Source organism: Pleurodeles waltl, chromosome 6, assembly GCF_031143425.1.
Source record: "Pleurodeles waltl isolate 20211129_DDA chromosome 6, aPleWal1.hap1.20221129, whole genome shotgun sequence".
NCBI lineage: Eukaryota > Metazoa > Chordata > Amphibia > Caudata > Salamandridae > Pleurodeles > Pleurodeles waltl.
The window spans coordinates 1,134,892,256-1,134,919,159 of NC_090445.1; the positions used below are offsets into that span (position 1 = coordinate 1,134,892,256).

The following is a 26,904-nucleotide window of genomic DNA, read 5'->3' on the forward strand; positions in this document are numbered from 1 at the left end:
TGTTCATTTTCCCAGATTTTCAAGATCGTGACAAGTAATTGGGTCCTCTTTGAAGTTAGGAGCTTCAATCAAAGTGGACACCATCCATGGTTACTTATTTACCATAAATGTGAAGTTTTATATCTGGAGAAAACATTTGCTTAAACTCAAAAACAGCAGTTAAACACTTCATAGGCCTTATTAAAACAAAGGCAGTTTAACCCCTTCTGTGCCTTGGACGAGATGATCTCGTCCAAGGCTACAGTTCCCCTCTGCCTTGGACGAGATCATCTCGTCCTAGGCACAGGGGAACTTGGGGGCGCGCTAGCGCGCCCCCCGTGCACCCCCCTTCCCCCCCAAGTCGGGATGGAAGGGGAAGACCTTCCCCTTCCACCCCCGACCCCCCCCACCCCCCCCTGTGACGTCAGCGCGCGAGCGCGCGCTGATTTGTCACAGGGGCCTCCCTAGTCGCGCTGGAAGCTCTGCTTCCAGCGCGATTGAAAAAGAAATGCAAAAGCATTTCTTTTTCAATCACTTGGGAGGCCCGGAGGGGCTTCAAAGGGAAGGAAAAGTATTTCCTTCCCTTTGAAGTCCCTCCGAGGGTTTCAAAAGCCGGATTGCTTGCAATCCGGCTTTTGAAACCCCACTAGACACCAGGGATTTTTTTTTTTTTTATTGAAACACACAAAAGGGAGCGACCCCTTGGGCAAGGGTCGCTCCCAGGGGGGGCATTTTTTGGAGAAGGCCTTTTCTGCCCCCCCTGGGGGCAGATCGGCCTTATTAGGCCGATCTGCCCCCAGGGGGGGCAGAAACCTCTAGGCACCAGGGACCATTTATTTTTTTTATTTTTTTTTATGTTTCATTTCTTTTTTTTTTGGTGGGGAGCGACCCCTTAGGCAAGGGTCGCTCCCCTTGGGGGAAAATTATATTTTGGCCATTTCTGCCCCACTTGGGGGCAGATTGGCCTATTTTGATGAGGCCAATCTGCCCCCAAGGGGGGTAGAAACCACTAGACACCAGGGAATTTTTTCTTTGCGTGAATTTCACGCAAAGGGAGCGACCCCTTAGGCAAGGGTCGCTCCCTGGGGGGGAGGGCAATTTATTTTAGGCCATTTCTGCCCCCCCTGGGGGCAGATCGGCCAATTATTAGGCCGATCTGCCCCCAGGGGGGGCAGAAACCTCTAGGCGCCGGGGCAAATTTTTTTTTTGTGTTTTTTTTTTTTTTTGTTTCTTTTTTTAGAGATGGGGAGCGACCCATCAGGCAAGGGTCGCTCCCCTGGGGGGCAAATTGTATTTAGACCATTTCTGCCCCCCTGGGGGCAGATTGGCCGATTTTAGGTCAATCACTAGGCACCGGGGATTTGTTTTGTGGCGCCAATGTCACGCAGGGGGAGCGACCCCGTAGGCAAGGGTCGCTCCCGGGTGGGGTGGGGGTTGGGGGGGCAAATTTATTTTAGGCCATTTCTGCCCCCCCGGGGGCAGATCGGCCTAATATTAGGCTGATCTGCCCCCGGGGGGGGGGGGCAGAAACCTCTAGGCGCCAGGGCAATTTTTTTGTTTGTTTGTTTGTTTGTTTTTTTAGAGATGGGGAGCGACCCATCAGGCAAGGGTCGCTCCCCTGGGGGGCAAATTGTATTTAGGCCATTTCTGCCCCCCTTGGGGGCACATTGGCCGATTTTAGGTCAATCTGCCCCCAACGGGGCAGAAACCACTAGGCACCGGGGAGTTGTTTTTTGGGGCCAATGTCACGCAGGGGGAGCGACCCCGTAGGCAAGGGTCGCTCCGGGGGGGGCTGGGGGGGGAGAAATTTATTTTAGGCCATTTCTGCCCCCCCTGGGGGCAGATCGGCCTATTATTAGGCCGAACTGCCCCCAGGGGGAGGGCAGAACCCTCAGGGCACCAGGGCAAATTTTTTTGTTGTGTTTTTTTTTTTTGTTTGTTTGTTTTTTTCGAGATGGGGAGCGACCCATCAGGCAAGGGTCGCTCCCCTGGGGGGCAAATTGTATTTAGGCCATTTCTGCCCCCCTGGGGGCAGATTGGCCGATTTTAGGTCAATCTGCCCCCAAGGGGGCAGAAACCACTAGGCACCGGGGAGTTGTTTTTTGGCGCCAATGTCACGCAGGGGGAGCGACCCCGTAGGCAAGGGTCGCTCCCGGGGGGGGGGGGCGGGGACAAATTTATTTTAGGCCATTTCTGCCCCCCCTGGGGGCAGATCGGCCTATTACTAGGCCGAACTGCCCCCAGGGGGGGGCAGAACCCTCAGGGCACCAGGGCAAATGTTTTTGTTGTGTTTTTTTTTCTTTTTTTCGAGATGGGGAGCGACCCATCAGGCAAGGGTCGCTCCCCTGGGGGGCAAATTGTATTGAGGCCATTTCTGCCCCCCTTGGGTGCAGATTGGCCGATTTAAGGTCAATCTGCCCCCAAGGGGGCAGAAACCACTAGGCACCGGGGATTTGTTTTTTGGCGCCAATGTCACGCAGGGGGAGCGACCCCGTAGGCAAGGGTCGCTCCCGGGGGTGGGGTGGGGGCCGGGGGGGGGGACAAATTTATTTTAGGCCATTTCTGCCCCCCCTGGGGGCAGATCGGCCTATTACTAGGCCGAACTGTCCCCAGGGGGGGGGGGCAGAACCCTCAGGGCACCAGGGCAAATTTTTTTGTTGTGTTTTTTTTTTTTTTTTTTTTCGAGATGGGGAGCGACCCATCAGGCAAGGGTCGCTCCCCTGGGGGGCAAATTGTATTTAGGCCATTTCTGCCCCCCTTGGGGGCAGATTGGCCGATTTTAGGTCAATCTGCCCCCAAGGGGGCAGAAACCACTAGGCACCTGGGATTTGATTTTTGGCGCCAATGTCACGCAGGGGGAGCGACCCCGTAGGCAAGGGTCACTCCCGGGGGGGGTGGGAAATTTATTTTAGGCCAAACTGCCCCCAGGGGGGGGGGGCAGAACCCTCAGGGCACCAGGGCAAATTTTTTTGTTGTGTTTTTTTTTTGTTTGTTTGTTTTTTTCGAGATGGGGAGCGACCCATCAGGCAAGGGTCGCTCCCCTGGGGGGCAAATTGTATTTAGGACATTTCTGCCCCCCTTGGGGGCAGATTGGCCGATTTTAGGTCAATCTGCCCCCAAGGGGGCAGAAACCACTAGGCACCGGGAATTTGTTTTTTGGCGCCAATGTCACGCAGGGGGAGCGACCCCGTAGGCAAGGGTCGCTCCCGGGGTGGTGGGGGCTGGGGGGGGCAAATTTATTTTAGGCCATTTCTGCCCCCCCTGGGGGCAGATCGGCCTATTATTAGGCCGAACTGCCCCCAGGGGGGGGCAGAACCCTCAGGGCACCAGGGCAAATTTTTTTGTTGTGTTTTTTTTTTTGTTTGTTTGTTTTTTTCGAGATGGGGAGCGACCCATCAGGCAAGGGTCGCTCCCCTGGGGGGCAAATTGTATTTAGGCCATTTCTGCCCCCCTTGGGGGCAGATTGGCAGATTTTAGGTCAATCTGCCCCCAAGGGGGCAGAAACCACTAGGCACCTGGGATTTGTTTTTTGGCGCCAATGTCACGCAGGGGGAGCGACCCCTTAGGCAAGGGTCGCTCCCGGGGGGGGCAAATTTATTTTAGGGCATTTCTGCCCCCCCCCCCCTCCCGGGGCCGGCTGAGCTAGAGGACAAACTCCACAGGTAGGCACTTTGCAAAAAACACCTCTGTTTTCTGTGAAAAAATATGTTCTGTCCACGTTGTGTTTTGGGCCATTTCCTTTCGTGGGCGCTAGGCCTACCCACAGAAGTGAGGTACCATTTTTATTGAGAGACTTAGGGGAACGCTGGGTGGAAGGAAATTTGTGGCTCCTCTCAGATTCCAGAACTTTCTGCCACAGAAATGTGAGGAACATGTGTTTTTTTAGCCACATTTTGAGGTTTGCAAAGGATTCTGGGTAACAGAACCTGGTCCGAGCCCCGCAAGTCACCCCATCTTGGATTCCCCTAGGTCTCTAGTTTTCAGAAATGCACAGGTTTGGTAGGTTTCCCTAGGTGCCGGCTGAGCTAGAGGCCAAAGTCTACAGGTAGGCACTTCGCAAAAAACACCTCTGTTTTTTTCCAAAATTTAGGATGTGTCCACGTTGCGCTTTGAGGTGTTTCCTGTCGCCGGCGCTAGGCCTACCCACGCAAGTGAGGTATCATTTTTATCGGGAGACTTGGGGGAACGCTGGGTGGAAGGAAATTTGTAGCTCCTCTCAGATTCCAGAACTTTCTGCCACAGAAATGTGAGGAACATGTGTTTTTTTAGCCAAATTTTGAGGTTTGCAAAGGATTCTGGGTAACAGAACCTGGTCCGAGCCCCGCAAGTCACCCCTCCTTGGATTCCCCTAGGTCTCTAGTTTTCAGAAATGCACAGGTTTGGTAGGTTGCCCTAGGTGCCGGCTGAGCTAGAGGCCAAAATCTACAGGTAGGCACTTCGCAAAAAACACCTCTGTTTTTTTCCAAAATTTAGGATGTGTCCACGTTGCGCTTTGGGGTGTTTCCTGTCGCCGGCGCTAGGCCTACCCACGCAAGTGAGGTATCATTTTTATCGGGAGACTTGGTGGAACGCTGGGTGGAAGGAAATTTGTAGCTCCTCTCAGATTCCAGAACTTTCTGCCACAGAAATGTGAGGAACATGTGTTTTTTTAGCCAAATTTTGAGGTTTGCAAAGGATTCTGGGTAACAGAACCTGGTCCGAGCCCCGCAAGTCACCCCTCCTTGGATTCCCCTAGGTCTCTAGTTTTCAGAAATGCACAGGTTTGGTAGGTTTCCCTAGGTGCCGGCTGAGCTAGAGGCCAAAATCTACAGGTAGGCACTTCACAAAAAACACCTCTGTTTTCTCCCAAAATTTAGGATGTGTCCACGTTGCGCTTTGGGGTGTTTCCTGTCGCCGGCGCTAGGCCTACCCACGCAAGTGAGGTATCATTTTTATCGGGAGACTTCGGGGAATGCTGAGTGGAAGGAAATTTGTAGCTCCTCTCAGATTCCAGAACTTTCTGCCACAGAAATGTGAGGAACATGTGTTTTTTTAGCCAAATTTTGAGGTTTGCAAAGGATTCTGGGTAACAGAACCTGGTCCGAGCCCCGCAAGTCACCCCTCCTTGGATTCCCCTAGGTCTCTAGTTTTCAGAAATGCACAGGTTTGGTAGGTTTCCCTAGGTGCTGGCTGAGCTAGAGGCCAAAATCTACAGGTAGGCACTTCGCAAAAAACACCTCTGTTTTCTCCCAAAATTTAGGATGTGTCCACGTTGCGCTTTGGGGTGTTTCCTGTCGCCGGCGCTAGGCCTACCCACGCAAGTGAGGTATCATTTTTATCGGGAGACTTGGGGGAACGCTGGGTGGAAGGAAATTTGTAGCTCCTCTCAGATTCCAGAACTTTCTGCCACAGAAAGGTGAGGAACATGTGTTTTTTTAGCTAAATTTTGAGGTTTGCAAAGGATTCTGGGTAACAGAACCTGGTCCGAGCCACGCAAGTCACCCCTCCTTGGATTCCCCTAGGTCTCTAGTTTTCAGAAATGCACAGGTTTGGTAGGTTTCCCTAGGTGCCGGCTGAGCTAGAGGCCAAAATCTACAGGTAGGCACTTCGCAAAAAACACCTCTGTTTTTTTCCAAAATTTAGGATGTGTCCACGTTGCGCTTTGTGGTGTTTCCTGTCGCCGGCGCTAGGCCTACCCACGCAAGTGAGGTATCATTTTTATCGGGAGACTTGGGGGAACGCTGGGTGGAAGGAAATTTGTAGCTCCTCTCAGATTCCAGAACTTTCTGCCACAGAAATGTGAGGGACATGTGTTTTTTTAGCCAAATTTTGAGGTTTGCAAAGGATTCTGGGTAACAGAACCTGGTCCGAGCCCCGCAAGTCACCCCTCCTTGGATTCCCCTAGGTCTCTAGTTTTCAGAAATGCACAGGTTTGGTAGGTTTCCCTAGGTGCCGGCTGAGCTAGAGGCCAAAATCTACGGGTAGGCACTTCGCAAAAAACACCTCTGTTTTTTTCCAAAATTTAGGATGTGTCCACGTTGCGCTTTGGGGTGTTTCCTGTCGCCGGCGCTAGGCCTACCCACGCAAGTGAGGTATCATTTTTATCGGGAGACTTGGTGGAACGCTGGGTGGAAGGAAATTTGTAGCTCCTCTCAGATTCCAGAACTTTCTGCCACAGAAATGTGAGGAACATGTGTTTTTTTAGCCAAATTTTGAGGTTTGCAAAGGATTCTGGGTAACAGAACCTGGTCCGAGCCCCGCAAGTCACCCCTCCTTGGATTCCCCTAGGTCTCTAGTTTTCAGAAATGCACAGGTTTGGTAGGTTTCCCTAGGTGCCGGCTGAGCTAGAGGCCAAAATCTACAGGTAGGCACTTCACAAAAAACACCTCTGTTTTCTCCCAAAATTTAGGATGTGTCCACGTTGCGCTTTGGGGTGTTTCCTGTCGCCGGCGCTAGGCCTACCCACGCAAGTGAGGTATCATTTTTATCGGGAGACTTCGGGGAATGCTGAGTGGAAGGAAATTTGTAGCTCCTCTCAGATTCCAGAACTTTCTGCCACAGAAATGTGAGGAACATGTGTTTTTTTAGCCAAATTTTGAGGTTTGCAAAGGATTCTGGGTAACAGAACCTGGTCCGAGCCCCGCAAGTCACCCCTCCTTGGATTCCCCTAGGTCTCTAGTTTTCAGAAATGCACAGGTTTGGTAGGTTTCCCTAGGTGCTGGCTGAGCTAGAGGCCAAAATCTACAGGTAGGCACTTCGCAAAAAACACCTCTGTTTTCTCCCAAAATTTAGGATGTGTCCACGTTGCGCTTTGGGGTGTTTCCTGTCGCCGGCGCTAGGCCTACCCACGCAAGTGAGGTATCATTTTTATCGGGAGACTTGGGGGAACGCTGGGTGGAAGGAAATTTGTAGCTCCTCTCAGATTCCAGAACTTTCTGCCACAGAAAGGTGAGGAACATGTGTTTTTTTAGCTAAATTTTGAGGTTTGCAAAGGATTCTGGGTAACAGAACCTGGTCCGAGCCACGCAAGTCACCCCTCCTTGGATTCCCCTAGGTCTCTAGTTTTCAGAAATGCACAGGTTTGGTAGGTTTCCCTAGGTGCCGGCTGAGCTAGAGGCCAAAATCTACAGGTAGGCACTTCGCAAAAAACACCTCTGTTTTTTTCCAAAATTTAGGATGTGTCCACGTTGCGCTTTGTGGTGTTTCCTGTCGCCGGCGCTAGGCCTACCCACGCAAGTGAGGTATCATTTTTATCGGGAGACTTGGGGGAACGCTGGGTGGAAGGAAATTTGTAGCTCCTCTCAGATTCCAGAACTTTCTGCCACAGAAATGTGAGGAACATGTGTTTTTTTAGCCAAATTTTGAGGTTTGCAAAGGATTCTGGGTAACAGAACCTGGTCCGAGCCCCGCAAGTCACCCCTCCTTGGATTCCCCTAGGTCTCTAGTTTTCAGAAATGCACAGGTGTGGTAGGTTTCCCTAGGTGCCGGGTGAGCTAGAGGCCAAAATCTACAGGTAGGCACTTCGCAAAAAACACCTCTGTTTTCTCCCAAAATTTTGGATGTGTCCACGTTGCGCTTTGGGGCGTTTCCTGTCGCGGGCGCTAGGCCTACCCACACAAGTGAGGTATCATTTTTATCGGGAGACTTGGGGGAACATAGATTAGCAAAACAAGTGCTATTGCCCCTTGTCTTTCTCTACATTTTTTCCTTCCAAATATAGGAGAGTGTGTAAAAAAGACGTCTATTTGAGAAATTCCCTATAATTCACATGCTTGTATGGTCACCCCGGAATTCAGAGATGTGCAAATAACCACTGCTCCTCAGCACCTTATCTTGTGCCCTTTTTGGAAATGCAAAGGTTTTCTTGATCGCATTTTTTTACTTTTTATATTTCAGCAAATGAATTGCTGTATACCCGGTATAGAATGAAAACGCACTGCAGGGTGCAGCTCATTTATTGGCTCTGGGTTCCTCGGGTTCTTGATGAACCTACAAGCCCTATGTATCCCCGCAACCAGAGGAGTCCAGCAGACGTAACAGTATATTGCTTTCCATAATCTGACATTGCAGGGAAAAGTTACAGAGTAAAACGTAGAGGAAAAATTGATGTTTTTTTCACCTCAATTTCAATATTTTTCTTTTTCAGCTGTTATTTTCTGTAGGAAACCCTTGTAGGATCTACACAAATGACCCCTTGCTGAATTCAGAATTTTGTCTACTTTTCAGAAATGGTTAGGTTTCTGGGATCCAGCATTGGTTTCATGCCCATTCCTGTCACTGACTGGAAGGAGGCTGAAAGCACAAAAAATTGCAAAAATGGGGTATGCCCCAGTAAAATGCCAAAATTGTGTTGAAAAATTGGGTTTTCTGATTCAAGTCTGCCTGTTCCTGAAAGCTAGGAAGCTGCTGAGTTTAGCACTGCAAACCCTTTGTTGATGCCATTTTCAGGGGGAAATCCACAAGCCTTCTTCTGCAGCCACTTTTTCCAAATTTTTTGAAAAAAACGAAATTTTCACTGTATTTTGGCCAATTTCTTGGCCTCCTTCAAGGGAACCCACAAAGTCTGGCTACCTCTAGAATCCCTAGGATGTTGGAAAAAAAGGACGCAAATTTGGCTTGGTTAGCTTATGTGGACAAAAAGTTATGAGGGCCTAAGCGCGAACTGCCCCAAATAGGCAAAAAAAGGCCTGGCACAGGAGGGGGAAAAGGCCTGGCAGCGAAGGGGTTAAAACCTGCGGTACAGTATTTGCACCACATCTCCCAGCTGCTTAGATAAACCTGCAGCAATATAGCCTAATGTGGCTTGGATAGCTCTTGACTGGTGGACTTCCAATGGGGTCATTGGGAATATTATTTTGTAGCCTCCATATGGGTCTTCCTTCCTTGTCTCACTATTTCCTCTCCTCTCTACTTGATCCTGTCTCACTGAATCCTAGGGGCTTGACCATTAGGCTACAGATGTTTCTCTAATCTGGAAACATACAGAAAAAACGTGCCTTTTGCCATAACACACACTTATTCAGAAATAAAAAATATATATATAAAGCATTGTTTTGGGAAACATCTCTGGAAAACCATTGTCACACTTCAAAGAAAGCACAACCCCAGCTCCTTACATTTACAAGTAGTGTGCAATTATTGAGAGAGTTTGCTCCTATGATCCCATTATAAAAGTGGAGGAATGTGGGTGTGGAATTTGAGCATGGTTCAATATATTTAGTGTGTGCCATGGTTGCAGGTGGTGGGGACCACCACTCATTTTTGGGGACTGGGATTTACTTTTCATCAGACTATGACCCAGAGCAAGAGAAAGACAGAATATGCAGGCTGTATGGGAGCACAAAAAACAACGACAAATACAGAAAGAGAGATGAAAATGAACCTGCAAAAATGAGATAAAGAAACAGGAAGTGTGGGAGTGCTGGAAAAAAAAGTGGCAACAGGTGGAGTCACGACTAGGTAACCTTGGTATTCAGCAACTCAACATCTGGCAGTGCAAGTGGGGACTGCTTAGAAAAACGTAGCACCCCCCCTGCACTTACGATAATATAGATATATGTTTTTTTATAAACTTAACACTGGGCTTCAGACTGTGTGTGCGTGCATTTCTTTTTTTACTGGTTTTGTTTCCATGCTAAAAAAAAAAAAAAAGATAATAAATGGGGTTAGTGTATTTCTTAAGTGCAGGTTCACAAGCCTTGATTGCTGCGCCTTCAATAGGCTAAAATATGTCACCCGAGGCAGTAGAGACCATTTAAACTGGATTTCAACAAGCCTTGGCAAACTCAATAGGTCACACCTATGTGAAAGCTACTGGTTTTGCCAATGTCTTTTAGCCTTGTTTTACAGCAGCGTGGGTGCAAAGCATGTCTAAAAGTAAAGTTAGAAAAAAAGTGATATGACGTGGTCAGCGCTCTCCGCATCGTAGCGCTTTTTTTTCTCATGGCGGTTGGGCAGCAGGACAGTCGGGGCTGCTGGGGTGTGCAGCGCGGACAACGGGGTGAGAGTTATAACGGTAAAATAAAGCACTATTCGGGTTGTGCATATTTTGCCAAAAAAGTTATATAAAGCACGCAATTGACATGCCACCAAAGCCTTACCTGGAAGCTGCCAACCATGGTCAGACCAGCCGCACAGATCCAGCCCAGCGCAAAGGCGACTGTGTTCAGGAGAGATGGGCCGTAATGTTCAATCACATGTGCGTATCTCAGCAGACCCACAATCATCACTGTGTAAAGAAACAAGGAACAGTTTCTCTCAGTTTGTAATTACTCATGTTATTCATATAATATAATTTCCTAAACAAAATCAAGGACAGGTCGGTTGTTGTTTGTTGGAAAATACCACCATGGGTGAAATGTTTATAACGCAAGCAAAATCTTAGTTAATTTCCATTTGTTGCATTAAAAGGTATATTTGTGCAATTTCTAGGCTATGTGTTTTTGTATTAATTTCACCTTTTGGGGACTGGTTCGAGTAGAAAACATCTTGCAAATTCTGCGCCACTAGTGTGCGCGGCCAGGGGCGTAGCTTAGTCAGTCAGCTAGGGGTGGTGTGAGCTGTAAATTTGCAACCTAAAAAACACAGTATGCCTAAGGGTGGAGGGATAACCAAGGTTTAGGATACACTTTGCCCATGAGGAACAGGATCAATACTGATTTGCATTAGGTGGGCCTCTGCCTAAGCTCTGGATTTAAAAAACTCTGACGACCAGCAAAATGTACTTCTCATATGATACATAGGTTTTGTGAAAACAATGCATATTTGAGACTGGGGAGAAAAATCGAAGTTTTGGCAAGTCTTTAAACAGCCTTTTGCTTGATGATAGGCCACACCCATTTTGGGGATATTGTCCCTTGTTTTGGCTCTCTTTTGGTACAAAGCCAACAAAACACCTCAGGGATGAGCTAGGAGCTGTGGAGCAGACACAGAATTTCAGCCTGCTTATGAGGAATACAACACATTGCATGAATCTCCCAGTAATTCCCCATTAACCATAGTAATTGTTATAGCTCGTTGGCCCTTCCCAACAGTACTTCTTCGACTCTTCAGATGCTATCACCAGCATGTTGTGTCAACCAAGCACAGTTATGCTTCCTTTTCAAAGGTCAACCTACACTGGTGCAAGGTATGTTTCTCTGCATGGACAACAATTGGGCCCCCAATATCACTATTTTATGCAATACTTAACAAGAATTTGCAATTCAATGGGTCTTGTGTTTGCTCAAGTTAGAGCTTTAGCATTGTAAACTCCTAACCAGACTTTTCTTGCCACATAAATTGAAAATGAAAATAAAACAGTTTCACATAACTAACCGGACTTCTCTTGCCATATAAACTGAAAAGTAAACGCTTCACATAAGCGAGCCAACAGCCGCCATCAGCAAACATACAAAGGGAAATAAAAGTTTGCTCGCAGTGAAACCTATCAGCAAAAGTGCAATTATTCATGTAACTGGCAAAAGTGCAATAACCTATGTAACAGGATCAATGTCATGCAAAGCGCTCGACTACTGCCCAGTGAGATCGTGCTGTGAAATAAAGAAAAAAGGTGGTCCAGAAACCAAACGGAAAACATCGAGCCTCGTATGTTTTCAGTACTTGGTCGGTGCGCTCGAAGAGGGTTAAACACCGGAAAAGGCATGACGTACGCATGCCTTCCACTATTGAAAGCAAGCTGATTTTAAAAGGCAAGCCATTAACCAATGAAAGTGACTGACGTGACATGGGCGTGGTTAGAAGCCCAAAGAGAGATTAGAGCAAGGGACGGAACGCTTTGCGCTCGGCCCTAAAAAGGTGACCTGCATATGCAAAATCGGATTGTTGAATATTCAGCCTGGGTTAAATAGTGAAGGAAATGTTGAGTAAATATGGAGCAAAACAACAACATTGGCCTCGGTAGAAGATGCTTGAAGAAGAAGAATTCTGGGTATTGAAAGGTTTGCCTCCTGAATTTTGTGGCAATTTTACATTGTTCAGACTTGGAATGAGACATGATTACAATCTCTCAAAGATTTTCATTACTGATAAAGTAAAGTCCTTGAAATGTTGACCATAAATAAACCAATAATGAAAATAAGAAAATGATGCAATAATACCAGAAATCTTGTATGCATCTACTAGAAACTTCCAAATCTATGTTTAAGAACACATGTAAAATCTAACCACTGCATAACAGAAGTAAAAGGCCCCCCTAAGATGCCAGAAAGTGACAGAGGTTAGTGATGTTCATCATTCATCAACCCTCCTACCCCTTCCTTCTTTTGACATCTATTATCAGATTTTACAGTCAGCGCTGCAGTAACAGCATCTTCATTGCAACGCCAGGGTCAATCAAACAATCAATAAACTTTATTTGATTTTTCCAGAAAATCACAAGCGTGTGCACAGTAAAATGATATAATCACAAAAATGTAAAACAAATCTAACACAAAACTCTACAGTTCACAGAGTGAAATATAAGAAGTGGCATAAAAAGCACATCAGTGCCGGCTTTACGCTATAAAAATGGATCAGGATCCCAGATAAAAAATGAGTCATTAAAAAGCAAATAGTTGGAGACCTTAACATTTGCAAGAACAAGAAGACTGGTCTCACTTGACTAAAATTGAAAGGCAAAAGGAACAGACGGATATACTTATAAAGGAGATTAATAAATCTTGGGCATCTCATAACAATATGAAAGGTGTCAGGAGTGGAAATCTCATCACAGGAACATGCCTGTAAGTCCTAAACTTTGGGCCAGGACCCTTAGGCAGCAGTTGGTAAATCAAGTTAAATCTAAAATAAGTTAACAACTGGGATCGCAAATCGGCATCTCCAATGTCAGATAGGGTTCCATCCCAGGAACAGTTTTAACCATGATGAAATGACACATAGCGTGCTTAAGAAGTGCCACGGACTCTCGCTCAGCCTCCGCCCTAGCCAAAAAAGCCTGTTTTATCAAAGAGATGTCAGCCTTCACAATGCACTCTGGTTCAGCAAAGAGCTAACGGCGAACCAGAGAGATTAAAGTTCGTCTAATTTATAAGAGCATGGAATGTGCAACATACATTCTAGAGCCAGCAAGTCTTGAATAAGTCTATTAAGGTTCAAGACCTCCTTTACCTAATTGAACAGCCACAGAAGCAGAGGGCATAGCCCAATGAGGTCAGAAATATACCCCAACCCGGCTTCCTCACAAACCATCTCGGAAGGTGCACTCTGGGGAACCCTGAGAAGACCTTTCAAGAAAGAGTTTGCAATGACCTGTAATTGGGAAAATGACAGGTAACCCCCAAATGTTGCACCCATAACAGGCCACCGTAATGCACTTAGCCCTGAATACTTTGAGCATGGACTCCACATATGCATGGCCTAAGGGCCTAGGCAAGACACTGATCCCACTAACTGCTGATTTTAACCTAATGGTGTTTTTCTTAAGCAGGGGTTGCCAGGCAAGCTTGGAATCCAGTAGGATCCCTAGGTATGAAAAATGATCAACCCTAGCTATAGGTTGACCTTAATCGAAAAAACTTCTAGAACTAGTGTTTCAGGGACCCACCACTATTACATGGGACTTTGCGTTACGTGTGGTAAGGTCCAGCCCCACCATAAAATGTACAAAAAGGTCTAACAAGCGCTGTAAACCCTTGGCTGTGCATGATATTAAGGCAGTGTAGTCTGCACATAAGAGAACAGGCAGATGACAATCACCCAGGCTCAGTACATCCAACCCTTGGTCCAATAAAGCCTGTTCCAGACCATAAATATTAAAAGAGAAGAGAAAAGGGGCCACAATACACCCTGTTCTTCAATTTAAAGGTCTGGGTGCATTCCCCATTCAGTCCATACCTAACAGAGGCTGACAAATCCTCATGAAGACTACCCAGGAAGGAGATTAGAATCAGGTCAGCCCCCATGAACCCAAGCACACCCCAGAGCTTAGCTCTATTTATTCTGTCAAAGGCCAAGGTTAGGTCCTTTAGGCAAAGTGAACCACCCCCTCCTTCGCCCTGGTGTACTTTGCAATCAACCTATACAAATTCAGGGTCTGATCTACAGTGCCCCACACTGCCCTAAACCCATATTGTACTTCAGACAAAACACGCTTGTCTTTAGCGCAGGTGGTGATGTAAACTAACAAGATTCTCCCCAGCACCTGACCCTCACTACCCACCAGGGAAATGGTGTGGAAGAAGGTGGGGTCAGCCCTATTCCACCTTTTGAAGATCGGGACGATCATCAATTGTTTTCCAGCTGGGGGAAGCGGCCCACAGGAGGCTGTGTTAAAGTGCTGAGTCAATAAAGGGCCCACAGGCCAACCTCAGATTTAAACAAGTCTCCCAGAATACCATCTGGGCCCGGGGCCTTGCCATTTAGGAGGGACATGATAGCTTTCCTAACTTACTCCTACTGGAAGCAAAGACCAGTCCACCTTCCATATTTCAGGCACCGGGGCTTCACTGGACTCAAGGTCGTAAATGGCCCCAAAGTGATCTAACCAGGCTTGACGAGTGATAGTCAGGGCCTGCATGCTCGCATGGTGTGGGGAGAGGAGGGGGTGATTCACTACCCTTCAAAACTCCATACTGTCCCGTAGAGCACAAGTCCTCAGCAACTTGTCCCATAGCTCTCTCATTAGTGTCTTCTTCCTCTCTAAAAGTGCCCCACAAAAGCTCGCCCTGGCCTTCCTCACTTCCTCCAGATTGCGAGACTGCCTGTGCAAAGCGACCATAGAGTGCTCTATGTGCCTGGGAGCAGGCCTTGTCAAACCACTTACAGGGCGCTAGCGTAGGACTGATGTAAGGGATAGTGAGAGCAGTATTAATGCTCTCCCCAATATTAGCGAAAGCCTTCAAGATATTGGAGGCAAAGGTCCCTTCGTCCAAACAAATGCAGATATCCGAGTAACAAGAGGATTCAAGGGAGTGAATAAAATCAGCCGGAACCATCTAAGCCCATTTAAGTCTTCTCCCCTGTGCGGTGGATATAGCCAGTTCCTGAAATAAGCCATAAGGCTGACTCAGGGTCTGTGACCACTTGAAAGTAGCCAAGAGAGGGTTGTGGTCACTCTGAGCATGTCAGACTACCTTGAAATCAATTAGGGACCGTCAGAAACATAGATGTAATCAATAATTGAGCTTGAGCTTACTACTTTAAGGTTTAGGGCTTGTGCTGCACTGTTAATGTCCCCATTATTTAAAAGATTCACAAGATTATGTTCTAAAACCAAGGTGGTGAACAGATCACCTTGTGGTGTATGCTTCAAATGTACCTCGTCCACAGCCTCTAGGTCGTCATCTAGAGCTGAGTCCGCATACATAAAACAACCAACGCATGGATGTAGGTTGACATCTTCCATCAATAAAAGCACTGTGAACCTAGGAGAGCTGACAACAAAGTTACTGAGAAACTGACCTAGTTCCCTTGCAACAGCAACCTCCCCCTGGGCTGAGGCAGAATGATAGAAATTAACAAGTATTCTGAACTGATTTGAGGAGCTCAGAAGCATGCCCAAGATAGTGTGAGGAAAAACAACTCTCTGCAATTTACACTTTTGGCTCAATTTAACAAACGTAACTAGAACACCCCTTGCTCTGCCGTGGGGAGAGGAGATGGCCGGTGACACAAATGAGGCATACCCATCTAAAATAAGGGAACCCCGGGGTGCTGTGACTCTTGTAAACATATAATGTCCAAGAGGCACAGAAGGTCAAGTACATTCCTCATCCCCTAATCTCTCTATAATCCCAGCAATATTTCAACTCAAGACCTTGATTGTGCCTGTAAGACATTAAAGGACATGGGCCGCAAGGTTTCCGTCCCCTGCCCGAGTCAGTCCTGGGCATCCAGCTCTGATAGGGGCTCAAAGCAACTCCAGGGATCAGGATGGCACAGAGATTGACACATTTGCAGCGCTGTGTGCTCCAAGACCAGACCCTTCTTGGGAAAGGAATCACAAAAAAACACAGAAAAAATATGAATCAACAATTATGTTGGATAAGTGTGCACAAGATGCACTGGTCTTCCTTATGTCACACAGTACCGGCCCAAAAAGCTATAAATGAGTTGCAAACAAAACACCAAAAGATGAAAGAGTATGGTGAAGTCACAAGAATGAAACCGTGTCTGCAGCTCGAAGTTCATCACTGATCACGAAAAACCTCTGAGAGGTTTTCCAGCACATGAGAAGTAGGGAGAAACATGAAACAGCGGGGAAAATAGGAAGCTACTTATGTAGGTTATCCAGGTTCAAGCTGCAACAGCGGTTGAAGGGCTCCAGAAGAGCGGTGGAAACAGCAGCAGCGCAAGAGATCAGAGCATCATACATGTACTTACCATTCCCTGTACATGGCCTGAGGTTGCCAGCAGGTGCAGGCCTTTTGGACCAGGATTTTAGACAACCTCACACATACCACAGGGGTACGGGCACCCTTACTCCACAGCTCTGTTTACTGGGGAACATTTGAAGGCCTAAGGGATGTAAGATGGCATACATGTATTCGCAGCTGGCCTTGGTGCTAGCCGGGGGAAAGGTGGCTAACGAAAGGATGACACAGCATGCCCAGTCAGATGAAAACTGGAACAGGGACACCTTATTGCTGTTTAAGCAAACTAAGAACAACAGGGAGGTGTGAGAGGCCCAGTGCTCTTCACAGCTTCCCAAGGACAGGCAGTAATGCTGCAGGCGGACGCAGACACTGCCACTTGAGATCTCTGCTGGGGTATACAGGAGACAGAATCCTGTTGCCCAGATAAGCCTAGTTTACACATGTATACTGTTTAACAAGCACAGTATTGTGTGTTGTGTACTAGCAAAAAATAGATTGCTTGCTTGTCTCTCCAGCCTGTTCCGTGAAACGCGTTTCTCTGATTTGGGCTCTGCAGGCTGGATCTTCTGCCTGTAGCTTCTCTGTAGCCCATTCTTGAAACCTGTCTCAGCAATTTGTCCTCCACAGGCTGTTTTCTCTTTTACTGACTCCCTTGTCTACTTCTCCACCCTCTGCTGTCGGCCTTCTTGCCGCCTCCTTTCATTGTTGCCAGTGTTGCTTGCCCACCCACTGCCTCCATCCGTTGCCTTTGTTGCTTGGCCCCACCCTGTCACCCTCGTTCCATCGTTTCCCAAGTTCCTTTACGACACCTTTCTCTGGCCATGCTGCTCGCCCACTCCTGCTTCCCTCTTTCTGTTGTTGCCTATGTTGTTTGCCACCATCCTTCTCTTGTTGCCCATGTTGCTTGTCACCCCTCCTTCTGTTGCTGCCCACCTTGCCTGCCCCCATCCCCTCCGTCCGTTGTTGCTGTGTGCTTGCCTCCACCACTGTTCCCTCCATTGTTGCCCATACTGCTTACCCTCACCCCCTCTCTCCTTCCGTTGCTGCTTGTTCCTTTCACTCGTCGGTCCTATCTCGATTGCCAATGTTAATAACAAAAAAGAGCTATAACGTGGACACCACTAGCGTTTTTCCCCTGCCCACCATGTGTTGTTGCCTTGCCCCTCTCTCCATGTTGCCTGCCTTCGGCCTCACCCTCTGTGTTTCCATGTTTGTTCCTAACCCATAACAAAAGAAAAGTGCTATGACACTAGCGCCGCTGGCCGAGTCACAGTGTTTTTTTTTCCTACACCCGTCCTCAGTATTGCATCACACTTCTCACTTTCCCACCTTGTTGTCACCCCCGTCTCCCTCCAGCAATAACAAACATTTTAAAAAGTGTTATGACAGGGCCAACACTGGCCGTGTCACATAACAGTGGTTCCTAACCTGTGGTCCGGGGACATGCTTAGAAAATTGTATAACTTTAACAGATGAGGTTCGCAGCTTTCAGGAAAGACTCAGTGGGGGGGGCGGGGTGAGAGACCCAGATTCCAATAATGATTCAGTGGGGATCCACAGAAGTCAAAAGGTTGGGAACCATAGAACATAATAAAAACACATTTAGCAATGTAGTACAGCAGCGCGGCTAAAACAATAAAAAAAAAGCCAATATCTTTTGCATGCAAGACCTACTGGCTTTGCCAATGCTTGTTTCCTTTGGCAGTACATAGTCTCCCATCACAACTTCCAGCTTCCTTGAGACCGTTGGTCAGACGGTTCCCCCAAATCCACCCCCCCCCACCCCATTCCGTTTATCGGATACTTGCCCTGGGTGACCTGCATTATTTCCCCAATAGCAGCAAGCAAGTGACCATCAAATCCAGCTGTCATACTTTAAAACAATATTACCACATTGATATCTCACTTTTCGTGTTTAGAAGGTTTTGCGAGGCTCACAAAGGGACAAGATTAGCGACAGTCGCTGGCGCCATCATAGATTTGGTGAGGCATAGACTGCCCTCTGACAGCTCCTCGCAACCTGTTCTGTATGTTCGCAGACAGTTCTCTCCCGTCGGAGCCCGTTCCAAAGCACAAGACGTTTTTGTTGTTCAGCTAAGTAGCCTATAGTTCTACTCTGAGGGACAAACTGTCCTTCGCCAGCTCCTCACCCACCACACACACACACAAAAAACACCCTGCTCAACACACTGGTGTACTTCCGAGCAGCACAACGGAATTAAATGACATGTCGCACACTAGACATTTGTAGTGCACCTGCATTCATGGACGTGATTTAGGGGTCGCAGCTGCGAACCCTGGCACTTGTCTTTGTGACCCCCGGGCACGGCCTTTGTGACCCCCGGCCTCATAGGGTGGCAAAATGAGTCCCTGGAACACAGGGGCAGGTGGGTCCTCACGGACTTCGGTTGGGGACCCGGTTTCCTGTCAATTTCTTACTGCCCAAATAGTGAATATTATTATTCACTATTGCGTAATAAAAAATGGAGTTCAATAAGCTGGAATATGACCCTATTTGGCATCTAAGGAAAGAAAAACTGCTTCTAAATGTATGTTGTATGCATGCTTGCGGGTGAGAGTGTGTTTAAGTGAAAGAGTGTGAATATGTATGTATAAGCATTTGTGTGTGAGTCAAAGTAAACGTCAAATGGCGTGGCGTGTGGCGTCATTTCCGCCACCCCTGGCATTTTGGTAAATTGACACCCTTGCCTGCTTCCCCTCTGTTTGTGGACATACAGTAATCAATATAGCAGCTTCGTGTCCCTCAGAGGACCGGCTGTAGTGGTCCCACCAGGAATCTTCTCCTCGTGCGACCTTATGGATTCAGGCTCCTCTATGCACCCAGGAATTTCCCACGCTGGAGGTTTCTCGTGGGGAGCCTCTTTTAACCTGACACTTTATACACATAGCAGCTATGGCTGCTCCAGCTGTCAAGCAGACCTTGGCATCGCTCGAGTAACACGTGTCTTCTTTCTCAACCACAGACTGCGGAGCAGTTTTTACTGTCTAGGGTCTCCCCCAACGTCGGAGCCGAATCTCTCAGCACTAGTTTCAATTACTTTGAAATGCCTCTCTTCAGGTTTGACTTGTAACCAAGGTCCATGCACAGAGCAAAGAACAGGTGACATTTTACGTTTGGCGGTAGCCAAGACCTTTTCATTTATAACTTTTTCTATAGACAGAGCGTTTTTTGCCAATAACTTTGGCATTGTTGGACGAATTTTCATGACATTTAAAAAACTTATTCGACATTTAGTTCAGATGCTGTGTTGAAAATTTGGAGGTGATTTGTCAATCAGGGGACGAGAAAAAGGAAGGGTCCAATAACACTTTTTCCCCATTCTATGCCTATGGGAAGTTTTGAACACAACTACAGCCCAAACCGCTGAACAGGTTTATGCCAAATTTGGTAGGAAGCTAGACCTTGGTCCAGAAAGCATGCTTTTTATAATTTGGAGTTAATCAGTTCCTAATTTTTCAGTTAAGGTTAAAAAATATAGCTATGTGGGAAGGCGGATCCTTCGCAGATCCATCCGATGAGGATTCGTGGATCCGCAAGGCCCTGACTGACTGGCCACAATCTGAAAGGAAAGGTGCGGCCGCCATTTTGTTTCTTGTATCGGCCCAGGGGAGGCAAAAATAAAGTGTAAAAACATATAAAGGGGTCAGACTAAAGGTATCCAAACCACACAATACAAATAGTACCTCCCCCCCCCATTAGCAAAACATTTGTCAAATTGTTTTTTTGGGACCAATCCATGGATCTGAGGATCCACCACGGGTCTCAGTGCCAGCCCCACCACCCCTGTAAACGTGGAAGGATCCGAGGATCCAGGGAAAAATTGAAAAAATACATCCACTGCATCCAGGGAAAAATGGAAAAAATACACCCAGTGCATCCAACCTTTTGCTGCGCATGTCTGAAGGTCTTGCACACCGTGGGTTTAGGTGCAAGAAGAAGGGTTGGCCACATGGCCTGAGGCCAATCCCCACCACGCATGGCGGAAAGTGGTGGTTGCATTAACATGTGGTAACATGTAGTATGTAGATATTACAAAAACATAGAAATTCAGTAGTTATAGTTGTCTTAAGAAACTATAACTCGTGCCGGAAGTAACTTTAGGCAATGATTTATAGTTTCTTAACTTAAGTAGAACTAGAACTACAAGTGCTGAATTTCTGTGGATTTGTACAGGTAAAACATCAACCTAACTATAACGACCCTGTAACCTTTGTTTTTTTAAGTGAATATATATTGACTGAAAAGAAACAAAGGTTACAGGGACATTAGTTAGATTCTGAATTTACCCGTACAAAACTATAGAAAGTCAGCAGTTATAGTTAGAGTTCTCTGAAGTAACTAAAACGTGCGCCCTAAGGTAACTTTACCCTCACCATGCACAGTTGTCTCATCAATAATTTTAAAGCAAATGTTGCAGTGAGAATATGAAAGATGGCACAGAATATGTCATCAATGATTATAACGTGGAGTAATTAGCTGTGCATGGCGAAGGCAGGAGTTTAAGTTACTTGAAAGAAATCTAACTATAACTGCTGAATTTCGATGTTTTTGTAGGAGTAAATTCAAAATCTAACTATGACGTCCTAGTAACCTTTGTTTTTTGCAGTGAATTTCTATGATTTTTCTTTTTTTTAAACGTATAGTAATTTTGATTGCTCTATCTCAATCCAACCACCACGCCCTTTACGTCCTGGCACGGCGTGGGAAGCCTTAAGGGTTCCCTCACAATGTGATTGCTTTAGTTAGGAGGGAGCTGCTTTGACAGCAGCCCTGCTAGCTGAAGCATTTTATCTCTGTCCCCTGCACACGTGCAGGAGGTAGAGATGAAATTTCCGATTTTGACAACAGGACCTGCTTTACAGGTCCCGCTGTCAAAACCCAAATGTGTTTGCTGTGGCTTGGCTTGGCTGCAGCACTGCAGCCAAGCCACAGCAAACAGCTATGTCCTGGGGGTGGGCATCCTGGGACATAGCAGGCGCCGGTCTTGGGGGGGGGGGGGGGGGGGGTGACAGTCCCCAGGGCCATCAGTGGCTTTTCAAGGGGGGCCCACGGCGTCCCCCTCCAACTAGGACATAGCCCAGGGGAGTGGTGGTCCCCAGGGATTGGGGGTCCCAAAGGGACCACCTTTCTTTTTTAAAATATTTGCCCCGGGGTGGTGGTCCCCTGGGCAGTGGAGGGGGGGGGGGGGGCTGTGAGCATATTTTAAAAGGAAAGCCCTGGGAAGGTGGCGGACCCCAGGGCAAGGGGGGAGGGGTCATGCCCCCATGGCAGTGGGGGGGCCTACAGGTCCCCTCACATATATGAAAAATGAAAGCTCCAGGATGGTGGTGGTCCGGGAGCTGTGGGGTGGCACCCCCACACTAGATTTTTAATGCCCCTGGGACCTGGCCCACCCGGGGGCCTATAAAAACAAATATGGGAACCCAGACTTTTTTTTTTTTTTTACATTTATGCCGCAAATTCGCAAATATCGGGAACGTGCAGCAAAAATATAATAAAAAAAAAAGTTTTGTGTTCTGGAGGAGTCCCTCTGAGACCTTGCCCCCGCTCTCAGTTGCCCCACCCACCCCAGCGCAAAGGAGTCAGGGTGTCTCTACCCTGGCACCTTTTTTATTTTCTTTCTTTCTTTGTTTTTTACAATTTTTTTGCTGGGACTCAGCTCAAGCCAAGTCCCAAGATGGCTGCCAACTCTTCTTGGTTTGAAGTGTTGACAGGCAATGAGAGCTGTGCAATTCCAAGAACGAGCTCTTCGTTGTTTGTGAATACTTCGCGGCCAGACATATACAAATTTGAATGTCCCTAAATTTCTCAAAAACTACAGAACTGATTTACACCAATTAACAAAAAGCACAATCTGCGTACTGACAGCTACCTTTCTGCCAAATTTGGTGTAATTCCATCCAGTGTTTGGGCTCTAGACGTGTTGACGGATCCTATGGGAATTAACTTGGAAAACACAACGTTTTTTTAGACCCCTTTTTCTCGGCCACCACCTCACGGATCAGCTCAGCCCTTAAACTATCCATGCACACAAAGAATTACCAGGCCACTTTTTGGGGGAAAAGTTTGTGACGATTCATCAAACGAAGGCAAAGATATAGGCATGTCAAAAAACACTTTTTCTATGGAAACATGATCCTAACTATAACTTCCTAGTGGCGACTGCCACTAGGTAATATATATATATATTTTTTCTTTTCAGCAGGCCGCCTTCATCCACTGATCTGTTGTGTCATTCACAAATTTCTTCTTCCCTCTACAGCATACAGTATGGGATAATGGGTCAACCCTCTTCAGCCAATGGCTAACTTCGCTGAGAGCAACAGGATTCTGTTCTTTCACGGAACACATCCACACTCAAAGTAGTACCCTCAGTGGCATGAACAACAATATTAATATCTGATTTTTGAGACCCCAAAATATTTGTGTTTAGCCTGCACTGTCTGGTTTGCTAAAGACCTCTTGGGTACATTCTCAAAACCTCCATGGGAATGCGTTCTGCCAATTGCTTACCATTTGCTTTGTGTTTTGTAACTCACAGCTGCTTGCTTTCTATATGCTGGCTTTATTTGTTTTAGGCTGTCCAGCTTGAGTTAGTCCATCCTGTAGAGCATAGCCTGGTTACCATGGCTCCTTGTATTCTTGCTTTCTGTTAAACAGGCCTTTAAATTTTGTTTGTATTTTGTCACATTTGTGGTGCATTCAAAGACAAATGTCAAATGTGATGCTGTGTCTTTGAGGGAGCTTGGCGTTTTCTTTTTCTCACTTCAAAGTGAGAGGATTTATGTCACAATTGTACAGTAAAAGATAAGCCTTTTTTTGTAGCACACAAAAAAATATAACACAATCAAAACAAATCAACACACTAGGTGATGACATTTTCACACATTATTGTTTTTACACAGTATATTTTTATCAGTAAAACTGTATGTCTGTGCAAATGTAATGGTCATTTCAACTGAAAATGTGTTGTCTGTAATGGCAGTGCCCTACCATACCATGCATACTCCACTCTACAACACTCCACTCTGTGACATTCCACCCACTCCATTCTATGACCCTTCACTTTATGCCACTACACTACTCTACGACATTCTACATTACTCTGAGATATGCGACTCCAGGCCCATTCACTCTAAGACAATACACCACAACACTCCATGGAACCCTACTCCACTCTAAGCCACTATACTCCACTCTCCGACACTCCCTCTACCCCACACCATGCCACTTTATTTTACTCTACTCTTTGCCACTCCACAACACACTACTACAATATATGCCCTCCACTCTACAACACTAGACTCCACTCTATGCCACCTCACTCTACTCAAGTTTATGCCATTCCACTCTACAACCCTCTCCTCTACTCCCCACCAGGACACTCTACACCACTGTCTGTCATGCCACTCTACTACAATCTACTCCACTCTACAACACACTACTCCACTGTGCATAACCCCCTGTATGTCACTTTACTCCACACTACGCCACTTTACAGCACACTATTTCAGTCTATTCCCTCCACTCTATGACGTACTCCACTTTATGATATTGAACTCCACTCTATGCCACTTCACTCTACAACCATCCACTCAACTCTCTCCGTGACACTACTCCACTGTATGCCACTCCACTCAACTACAATCTACTCCACTCTATAGCACACTACTTCACTATGCATAACTCCCTCTGTACCACTTTACACCACTCTCCTCTATGACACTATGCCACTCCACTCTACGACACTCTACATCACTGCACTCTATTCAGCTCTTGCACAGGTGAGACTTATTGTCTTTGTCAATGCTTGTTTATATTGGCAAGAGCCAGGCAGATTTCCAAACAATCCTGTTGGCAAGCCAAAAGGCTGGTAGCCAATGCCAGACCTATTATCTTTGGGAATGTTTATTTCATATTTCAAGTTACAGGTTTAAAGTAGGCAGGTTTCACACATCGCACAATACCAGCTCATGTAGATTTTCGTCAGCCCAGTCAAGCTACTGGGACATGCTACTGTCTTTGAGGAAAATTTCAAGATAGAGACCATTCACAGACATCTATTTTAGGCATATTGCACCTCAGGATGAAACAGCTCAGACACATCACACTAAATAAACACCGCCACCTTCGAAACTACCATTGTAAATGAAGTCACTTCGAGGGACCCGAGGGCAAAAGGCGATAAAAAGTCACAAATACATATTGTGGCTATAAAAAAGTGTAAAGACATAAGGAGGCCATTTAAAAAGGCAACTATGGGCTAAGAAAGGTCACAAGAACCGATAAAAAGCGTTAAAAGACATCAAGTGCGATGATACTGGAATCATTCGTGTTACGAATAGATCTGAGTTCAACAACAGCACACAATATCTGGAATGGACTGCACATATGCAACCACTCATGCAAAGAGATCTCACATTACATAGGAGTACATACAACGCCACAGAAGAACAAGCAAACTGGTTTCAAGCAGCTTAATTGCTTGTACAGGATAGGAAAGCAAAAGGGAGGAGAGACGATATGCACACATTTTGCTACAGAGCATGACGACCAGCATCCCAAGTTCTTAAAGTGCCCTGACGGTATCACATGCAACTATTGCGAAAGTCACCAGTGTTGATACCAAGCAACTGTAAGGAATATAGACCCATTCTAGCTAGTAGCAGGTGATGAAGACTACAGACCTAGTGTGCAAAACCCAAAACACCACACACAATTTTAAATTCCTGGAATAAAGGAGTTAATGTCTTCAATAAACCTCACGGCAACGTCTTAATTGTTATTCCCATATTGCCAGCTATGCACGTATGTAACTCTGGTGATAGAAAACATCAAAAATTGCTTACGTTATTAAACACCACCCTCTTTTAAAGGAGCCACAGTGCGAGTAGGCGCTTCTAATGTGAGAGCTGCCGCCGTAATGCAGAACACTCCCAGAATGCACTGGGCTCCTGATAGGACAAAGCAGCCTCAGTGCTGGATATGGAGGCAGAAATGTCAGTGGCAATAATGCTCTCACACAACAGCTACACTACAGAATGTTAACAGCTCTTCAATGTCACAAAGCAGCCACTTGGAATTTGTAAACACATCATACAGTTAAGCACATCATTCCAAAAGTGTGTGCTTTGTACGTCAATGTTGCACAGATAGCCGCATTGTCTAAAGGGCAAATGTGGCTTTGAGGTCTCTGCCTCAGCCCCATAACCCAACTGACCCAGGACAACACGGTCGGACTAAGCTAATTGAAGAATATTTAAATTGCGGTAAAGCCCAACATTGAAGGGGAGTTAAGGATAATAGTGGCTGTAGCGCAAAATCTTAAATGACAAGCAATTTATAAGTTAAGACACTAGCTCAACATCGGCCATCTATGCTTAAGAACTTACAAACGGTTTATCACAGACTTCTCATTCAGAGGCAGAGTCTTAAAGTTACAGTTAGTAAGCAAAAAGGTCATCAAGCCTATTAGTGGATTTCAGGCGTACAGGGCAAAGTGGACATCATACCCACTTCAGTAGCATGGGCCGCAGACAGACATCTGAGAGAGTGCGGTGTCAGGACAAGCTGCAGGCAAGCAAACCGTGTAGAAGCAATTTTTGGAGACCGAGAAAATGGAATCAGTCACCGGTATGCATAGGGGTAAGGACCCTGTGTTTCATAGCAGTTTGAGAGTCAAGTATTATGTTAATAGTGCTGGTGGAGACTTAACACCCGCCACTGATCAGGGTTCACCCAATGTGTACAAGCAAAGCAGAGCAAAACAGAGCAAACCACTGGTGAAATTTAGTCAAGATCTCTACTCAGACTGCGAGATCCAGCAACCATGTGGCAGAGGTCGCCTGCAGTCCAGCAAAGATATTTGGCTGTCACTAACACAGGGAGAGACAGAAAGTTGTCCTAGAACACACCTCTTTTTCTCCCTGACCTCTTCTTTTGTCTTGTCATGTCACACCTTACCTCCCCCTTTGGCACCCCTTTCCATCCTTCTTCTCTACAAATGTCCACCTCTTACCGCACCTTTATCCAGCTTTCAGCTCCCCTTACCTATGATTGTCCATCCAATTTACGTCTAAGCCTTCCCACTGCCTGCTCTTCACCTCCCAGTCACACCTCACTCTCAAATCCCTTCCTAGCTCCCACCGGAACTCTTGCTTAACCCTCGTTCCGTCCCCTCTCCCTCATTCACACTCCCACTTACAAATACTTCTACCCAAAACCTCACCGCAGTGACGCCTCATTCCCATTTCACCACATCTAGACCTCCACCTCCTAATAGCTAATTCATGACTGACACAAAGCCCTTCTTCTCTCCACTCATCATTCCCCTCACCTAACAAACCATTTCTACTATTTTATCCAGTCCTAAATACTTATCCCATGACCTCGCATCTCACACACGATCTAACATTTCGAATTTCATTCTTATGTCAACTCTTTAAACATTGCCATTCAGCTATTTTCTCCAAAGCACAAATCATGTGCACAAGCACCCACTACCCACACCTCGCTTCACCCTAGTACATCCCCAACTATCTTCCTTCTTTCGCTCTCACACTTTACCACCATTCCAATGTAATATTGGTCACCACTAACATCCACACAGCC

At 46.5% G+C, this 26,904-nt stretch overlaps 1 protein-coding gene across 3 annotated transcripts in view; it reads right to left on the reverse strand.

Moving 5' to 3' along the window:
* LOC138300679 (transmembrane protein 150A-like) overlaps positions 1-26,904 on the reverse strand; it is a 645,891-nt gene that overhangs the window by 165,110 nt on the left and 453,877 nt on the right. For all 3 annotated transcript variants that reach the window (XM_069240337.1, XM_069240338.1, XM_069240339.1), the window contains one exon: positions 10,059-10,186. In XM_069240337.1, the coding sequence (XP_069096438.1) occupies positions 10,059-10,186 (128 nt within the window). The remainder of the gene's footprint in view (positions 1-10,058; positions 10,187-26,904) is intronic.